Below are 7,934 nucleotides of genomic sequence, written 5' to 3' on the forward strand. Positions count from 1 at the left end.
ACGCTGACGCTGGATTAGAGAACGCCGAAAGTTCTGTTTTTGCGGGTGACTCGGCAGAACATTTTCGAAAACTAGCCAGTATAAACGATTTAATCTTGAGATGAATTACGATTCTGTTGGTTTGGCTTCATACCAGCATTTTTTATGTTTCAGTAATTACTATGGGTTTGGACCGTTCTCAACGTTAAAATGTTCTGCTCTTGAATTTAACCCATGAAAAGCAGGAACTAAAGGCTTAACCGCATTCACAAGAGGAACGGCGTATTAAAAACCTCTTCTTTGTCCATCAGCAAACCACGGTTGAAGAGAAGAGCCGAGTGATGCAGCTGGAGGAGGAATTAACCTTGCGCAAAGCCGAGGTGGAGGAGCTCCAGGCACGCCTGCAGAGAGCCTCGTCCTCCGTAGTGGAAGGCGAAGATGTGATTTCAAGCTCCGAGGCTCTCGTTCTCCGAGAACGCCTCGAATCTGCACGCCGCGAGGAGAGCAGCCAGCTGCGTGAACGCTACGAGGCCATGCTGAGCTCCAGCCGCCAAGAAACCGAACGCCTCAAAGCCACCACAGAACGGCAGGCCTCAGAGATCACAAAACTGCGCCAACGGCTCCAGCAGGCCACCCGTGAGAACATGGAGATGATGGATAGCTGGAAGGCCAAGCTGGACGCCCTGGTTGGAGACCACCAGCGAGCCCTGGAGGAGCTCAAATCCTCACTGATCAACGATTCCAAAGCGTCCGAGAAGGGCGGGGTAGAGGGAGACGGTCCCACACCTGAAATGAGGGCCACCGTGGAGAGCATGAGGATGGAGCGGCAGCTGGAGGTGGAGAACCTCAAGGCCAAGCACGAGATCGAAGTGGCCGTGCTGGCCAAGGAACGCGAGGAGCTTCGAGCCAAGGTCCAAGAACTACAAGATAAGCTAGAGGAGAGCGAAGAGAATGCCAGGAGCAACCCAGAGCTCAGCGAGTCCATGGAGAAGCTTCAGGAGGCCGAGCTGAAGGTCGCCGGATTGAGGGAACGGTTAGAGTTGGCCGAGAAGAAGATGGCTGACTACGAGGCTCTTCAGAACGCCGAAGCACAAAGCAGAGCTGAGATCCGAGACCTGCAAGAGAAGCTGAGGGTTAGCGAGAACCGACTGCAGGCTGTCGAGGCCGATCACATCAGCCAGGACGTCAACGTGAGCGATTAAATTGAAGGTTTATTGTCTTTGATGTGTTTCTCTACATTTCGATGTTGTCTGCAATGTTTTTTTTTGTTTTTCACAGATGATAGAAAATAATGACAACTCTGAAGAGAAGATTAAGTTAAAGCAAAATATAGAAGGTCTGTAAATCAATCCCAATGCCCTATTTATTTCCCGCCTTTAAAAAAAACTTCTTTTTTTTTCAATGTGAATGCCATTTATTTTCTCTTATGCTTTTATATTTTCACAGAAACGTTGGAGAAACTGGCAAAAAGGGAAAAAGAAGTTTCCACTCTTACTACACAAGTAGATGACCTCAAAACACAGATAACAGGTAATGACTATGTTCTCCATGCAGATTCATTTGCTGCAGGGAAATCTCGGATGCATTACCCTATTGGGAATAGTGTGTGTGTGTGTGTGTGTGTGTGTGTGTGTGTTTTCTTAAAAGTGCGTTGGGTAAGAGACTCTAGGGCAGAGGTGTCTAATCTTATCCGGAAAGGGCCGGTGTGTGTGCAGGTTTTCATTCCAACCAAGCAGAAGCCCCACCTGAGTTTACTGAAAGCTAAGCTCAACTGATTAAACAGGTGGAATCAGGTTTTGGCTCCTGATTGGTTGGAATGAAAACCTGCACCCACACCGGCCCTTTGCGGATAAGATTGGACAGCCCTGCTCGTGGGCTTTCAAAATAGACAGAAAGCCATTCGAATTTGTTTCCTCCTTGTGTCCCGTTGGCTCATTTGGTAGCTCGCTAATTAACTTTACTTTGTGGAATGCTAGGACTTGGCAAAGATTTGCTGAAAGTCAGGGTTATTTATGGGGAGTGTGATGATTGGGAAGAAGCGGTTTTGATTAGTAGTTTGGGGAATTAGAAAGAGTTAAAACTACGGCTCTGTGATATTTCCTCATCATTTGCAACGGTAAGAGAAGTAACAGTATCGACCAGCGCACCTGTTGAACAACTAAAGCATTGTTCTCTATATTATTTGCTCGTAGCCTTGGAGACTAAAGTCCGTGCGGGGGAGAGGAAGACCGACGGCCTCCTCAGAGACAAGACGCGTCTGGAGGCGGAGCTGGAAGCCATCACCAAGAAATCCCACGATGCATCAGGCCAGCTGGTGATCATTAGCCAGGAACTTCTGAAGAAAGAGAGGTAAAGAATGTTAGCAAGGTTTATAAAAGTGGTATTAGAGCCAGATGATATAAACTTCTCAAAAGCCATCTGGAGGCTGATTTAAGTTACTTATTTATGGTCTTGTTTCATGAAGTACACTTTGGAACAAAGCGCCGTCCTCTCTCTCTCTCTCTCTCTCTCTCTCTCTCTCTCTCTCGCTCTACACACACACATGCACACACACATCCATATCCTCCTCAAATAGCTGTTCCACCTTCTCACTTCATCTTCTTCACTGAAATCTGTAGGATGTCACTCCCCATCCCAGAGTACACCCATGAATCGTTCTCATTTCACCATTTAATCTACTTAAGAACCGTTTGGGTTAATGAGGACAATCCGTCTAATTAAAACTCCTCTTTAAGTGTTATCCAGCCTTTCAGATCGATGCCATATCCCGACTCCGAATGCGACCTGTGCTTTTAGTGGTTATTTACATTCAAACAGAGGCTTAAAAAGACGTATAGACCTGACAAGTAGAGATGAGAAATTCAGTATCGAGAAATACTATACTATCGGTATCGGTTATCGGTATCAGCCGGTATCACTCTGAATAATCGATACCCGATTATTCAGCGTGATACCGGCTGATACCGATACCGATAGTTCTGCCTTTTATGCCTTCTTTTAAATTAATAATATTTAATTCCACATTTCTGAAGGAAATGCAAATGAAAACTTTATTCTCTCTATTTCAATAAGTTGTTTCACAGTAACTGGTCTCATCAACAGAAAACACATTACTCTCATTAACATTAACACATGAACTCCATTCTGAAGATTAAAGTAAGATTTCTTAACTTATTGAATGTTATTCATTCATATAAACATTGAATTGTATTCACATCGGTGAATCTCTAGTGATGAGTGAACGTGATCAATAATTACAAACTAATACAAGTGTAAATAATCAGTTATACTGTATATCATGATATTGCGTGGACATAAGCCTCATAGCACCTGCGCGATGTCTTCATTTCTGAGAAAGTGAACTAGATAGGTGGCTATTTGTCTGTTCATGTATCATATGCTGTATATTTTTACTGGACTCGTTTTTTATTTTGATATTATATATATGCCCGGTGCTTGGACCCCCACATATCGCTGCTTGAGGGAATATTTATATTTCTAATCACAACTGATTGTCATTTTTTTTTAATGGGCCTAAATCCAAACCTGAAAATGCAAACAAGTATACATAAAGTAAACGGCATATTTAAGCAAAATGTTTATAACAGCGCTGTTTATATGACACGAAACATTTTGAGGCTTCTGTGGGTGGAACGTTCAGGACTTAAAAGCTCCCAACGTCAATGAACGAGTATGACGGTACATCATACGTTTACTTAACGTGTCATATTTCAGTAGTTACTGAAATAATCACGTCCTTAAAATAAATCTGTCAGATTTCTGGAAAAAAATCAACAAAAAAAAACGTAAAAACCTTCTGTTCTGAGCGATCTTCTTTTGATTACTTTGTATTTGTGATCGTGCGAATATTTTCACGTGTTCGTGCCAGGAGCCTGAACGAGCTGCGCGTCTTGCTGCTGGACTCGCCGCGCCACTCGCCGGGCATGGACCGCGACCTGAGCCGTGAGGTGCACAAGTCCGAGTGGAAGGTGAAGGAACAGAAGCTGCAGGATGACATCAAGAGCCTGAGGGAGAAACTGCTGCTTCTGGTGAGCCTCTTCGATGTCCGCCATTTTGATTTACTTAATACTTAATTTGACAAATCAGTCAAAAGTCATTCTGGTTACTTGCTATGTTTCTGGATGACTAGTGTCTGGATTGAAAATGTCTGTATTATTTGAAATCCTTACTCCACGTTTGGTTTCTCGCACCCTCTCCTGACCTCAGGGGCGCGAAAGGTCGTCGCCTGAGCATCGCCGCTTCTCTATGATGGAAGCGTCGGGGACGGACGCCGAGGTGGCGCGCCTGCGCCAGCGGCTCTTGAGCACCGAGGAGGCCTTGAGGAACGCGTTGGAGCACAACCAGGAAGTGGACCAGCTGGTGCAGGCCATGCGTATGCGACCCGATAAGAGCCAGGTAAAGCTGCGCAAACGCCACAAATCCTATTTCTCCATCTGCTCTTACCTGCAGTGTGATTTCGAATCTTAAGTGTTCAAGCCGCATCGCGGTTGTACCATCTTCAGAACCGAGCATTGCTGTATTATAGGGGTGTAACGCAATGCCGCTATCGGTATTTGTTTAGTGCTCAAATGATACGTATCTGTATCTGTGTACGGTTTGAAACCCACAGTGGGCGTGGCCTAAATGGAACGTTCTCATGGGGTTCATCTTTTAACAGGCATACAGCAGCGCAAATTCGGCGAATGGGATCCATCAGCAAGACGCTACCTTCGTGGAAGAGGTTCAAATAAAACATCAACTCAATTTTCTACACGATTTCGTTTTTTCTCATTCTGATTGATACCTTGTTATGTACTCGTGTATAATTTATATTTGTGTATCTGTTTAGGGAAAGCACTGATGACGGGGGTCGTTGAAGCACCGCTCGACCATTTAGGGGGGAAAAAATCACGGAGGTACGCTGCAAAAAAAAAAAAGAATGAAAAAAAAACACCCCCCGAGACGTCTGACGCTTAGACCTCGGACTAACGCCTCATCGGACAGCTTCGCATTCTTTTCACAGTTAGCGCCAAGCCGACGAACAACCACTGCAACCACTTAGCAAATGTGTATGTAAAACAGTGTGAGATGCTATTTAAAAAAAAAACAAAAAAACAAAACAAACAAAGCATTATCTTTGAAGCGGTACATTACGGTTACGGTTTTAGACTCGGACCACCGATCCACCTTGTACACTACCTCCAGAGAAAAAGCAGCGGTCTTAATGCTCGAGACCTCGAGAAGTGAAGTGCTGTAGTCCGATTGGTCAGGACGCAGTTTAGGAAACCTTTTGGCCTCGATTTATACGTTAATTTATTCGCCTTTTATGCTGTCGGAGTTAGACGGAGCGGTCCTGTCGAATTTTTTTTTTTGCCTTGAAAGATTTGCTACTCTCCCTCTGTAGTGAATGTCTGAGTCAAGGAGACGGGATGATTCCACACGGGCTTGTTCTTGTTTTGTTTTTTTTTTCCTTACGTACTGTACGAACGCCACAGTGTTCAGCCACCTACCAGTATCCATCCTCCTATAATCCAGTAAATAGTGCACCATTTTAGGGATGCCAGCGTTTCAAACGAATGGGACTTCGCCACTGTAAAAAAAATAAAAAATAATTAAAAAAAACCCCCTCGAGAAATCAAACGCTCTGACTTATTATTCAGCCTAGTACTGTGTTTATGCTGTATATTTATGTGTCAAGATACAGTTTACAGTTTTCGCTGTAAGCCAGCTAGGTCGAAGTGAATTCGGGCTTCGAACGTACGCCATCTAATTGAACGACAATACCAATCCGCGTTTCCGATTTTCTACAAGCGAGCAGGTTTGAAGGATAGCAGGTCAATTTGAGAAACGATATCCACCCTGTTACGACGATTAGCTCAACGACGGTTTCAGTCTTTCTATCGGTGTGAATATTACAGGGTTACGACTAAGGGATTTCATATCGGCAAGAACGGATAAAACGATAGGGCTGGCCCCGAGTTTTGCAACAAAAAAAAACAACAACAGAAAAAAACACGAAGCCGTTGGACTCGGATGTTCTTTTATGCTGTCACAAAATCAGTTTACTCCCTTGGCTCTAGCTGTAACCGTTCCTGAGATTCAATCATTAAACAGAAATAAAACAGAACTCCTGCATTGTGTGTCTGTGTGTGTGTGTGTGTTGTTGTTTTTTTTTTTTTTATGATGATAATATCAATAACGACACGTTAACTAAACTGACGTTGACGTTCACAAGACGGTAAGTGGTTCATATTCGGGTAACCCGAATAACCTTCATGTGATCGTCAAGTGAGATTTTTATTTCGGCAAAACGCACGCATTGATCACCTCTTACTATGTAGACGATGAATCATTATCAAATGCTCAAATCCGATTGGTCGGAAGGTGTTCCGGCTGCAAGGCAAATCACAGGTTCATATTAACGCGCTTGAATGATCTATCATTTCATGCTCCGTGTGATCCGGAACAAAGAAAAAAAACAAAACGTTTATTTAACATGTGTATGGAAGGAGTCTCCAGTGTCAGCGCTTTGCAACAGTCAGAGGTAACCCTTGCGCTTTGTTGTTGTAGTCCTTGTTGTTGTATTCACTTCAAAATAGAGAAGGCACACAAGGGGACAATGGTTGAGAATTATTGATAACAGGAACGAAGTTGTCGTGACGTGTTGTTCCACAACACGAATCGTAACCATGAATGGATAAAAAGTCTAAGTATTTTCTTCCTTAACAAAGAAGAATATCACGTGTTTGACGGATGTTGATTGTAACTATAAACGGATAAAAAGAATGTTGGGGTTTTTTTTTCTGTACTTAATAAAAGATTATAATCGTTGACAAGTCGCTGGAAAATGATCAACTTCGGAGTGGTTACAGTAACTCTGCTTTCACAAGAGGGAAACTAGAACTCAGGTACTGTAATAGCTGAATAATAACATTTCTAAAAACAAACAAAAAAAAAAGCAAAACGAGGTTTCTTATTACACTCGAGGTTCTTATTACCCTTGAGTTTTTTTTTTTTGGACATAACCTTTGTTCTAATTTACAGCACATCTGCCAGCGATGAGTCCCACAGGAGCCAGCAGGAGGCAGCATCTTTATACTTAATACTTCAACCTAATGGTTATAAATCATTTAAACTCATACTTCAGATATGAATAGAGAAATAATCTTGAGAAATGTTTGGCTTTTATTGGAGTAACTCCCGTTCTGGAAAACGCACGGTATGTAACATGGGTATATTGGGCTGACTAGACTGTTGTTCACTCTGGTGATGGTTCATTTGGGTTTTTACAGGTATAAATCTTCCATACTATTTAATATTACCGATTGGTATTACATTGGCAGATTGCTCCGGACAGAGTGTGTGTGTGTGTGTGTGTGTGTGTGTGTGTGAATAATAATTTTTTTTTTCAACTGACGTGTAAACAATTCAATTGGCTAGAAAGATGAAATTTCTGTAACATAAAAAATTGAAAAATCATTATTTGCAAATTAAATTAGACCGGTAGGCCTACTCCAGATTCTGAACGAACTTGGTCATATATTTCTACTAAATTGAATCATATTGTATCATTGGAATTGGTGTGGAAGCCTGTGGTTTACAAACCCCTGCTATATATTAGGGGTGCGTTGATATCTGAAATTGTTATTGATATACGATCTTGATGGCGATCTAGACAAATCTATATGATGTACAAAGTATAACTACGTCAACTTGGCCACACCTGACCGTCCACACGACGTAAAAGAAACCGTGATTCATCAGAGCCTCGGGTGCCCATGACCCTGTCAACGGATCACCGCTTGTCCTTCCTTGGACCATTTTTGGGATGCCAGGAACCCCCTGACAAGACTTTCCGTTTTGGAGATGCTCTGACCCAGTCGTCCAGACATCACAATTTGGCCCTCGTCAAAAGTCACTCAGATCCTTACGCTTGCCCATTTTTCCTGCGTCCA

At 42.9% G+C, this 7,934-nt stretch overlaps 1 protein-coding gene across 3 annotated transcripts in view; it reads left to right on the forward strand.

Annotated features, from left to right (window-relative positions):
• The window catches only part of clip2 (CAP-GLY domain containing linker protein 2), a 34,099-nt gene extending 27,993 nt beyond the window's left edge, over positions 1-6,106 (forward strand). For all 3 annotated transcript variants that reach the window (XM_053618090.1, XM_053618091.1, XM_053618092.1), the window contains 8 exons: positions 291-1,169; positions 1,258-1,315; positions 1,426-1,509; positions 2,172-2,328; positions 3,869-4,028; positions 4,207-4,395; positions 4,658-4,720; positions 4,829-6,106. In XM_053618090.1, coding sequence (XP_053474065.1) covers positions 291-1,169; positions 1,258-1,315; positions 1,426-1,509; positions 2,172-2,328; positions 3,869-4,028; positions 4,207-4,395; positions 4,658-4,720; positions 4,829-4,840 — 1,602 coding nt within the window. In that variant the 3' untranslated portion in view covers positions 4,841-6,106. The remainder of the gene's footprint in view (positions 1-290; positions 1,170-1,257; positions 1,316-1,425; positions 1,510-2,171; positions 2,329-3,868; positions 4,029-4,206; positions 4,396-4,657; positions 4,721-4,828) is intronic.
• Positions 6,107-7,934: the final 1,828 nt, after the last annotated feature.

The sequence above is a fragment of the Ictalurus furcatus genome, chromosome 28 (genome assembly GCF_023375685.1).
Source record: "Ictalurus furcatus strain D&B chromosome 28, Billie_1.0, whole genome shotgun sequence".
Classification (NCBI taxonomy): Eukaryota; Metazoa; Chordata; class Actinopteri; order Siluriformes; family Ictaluridae; genus Ictalurus; species Ictalurus furcatus.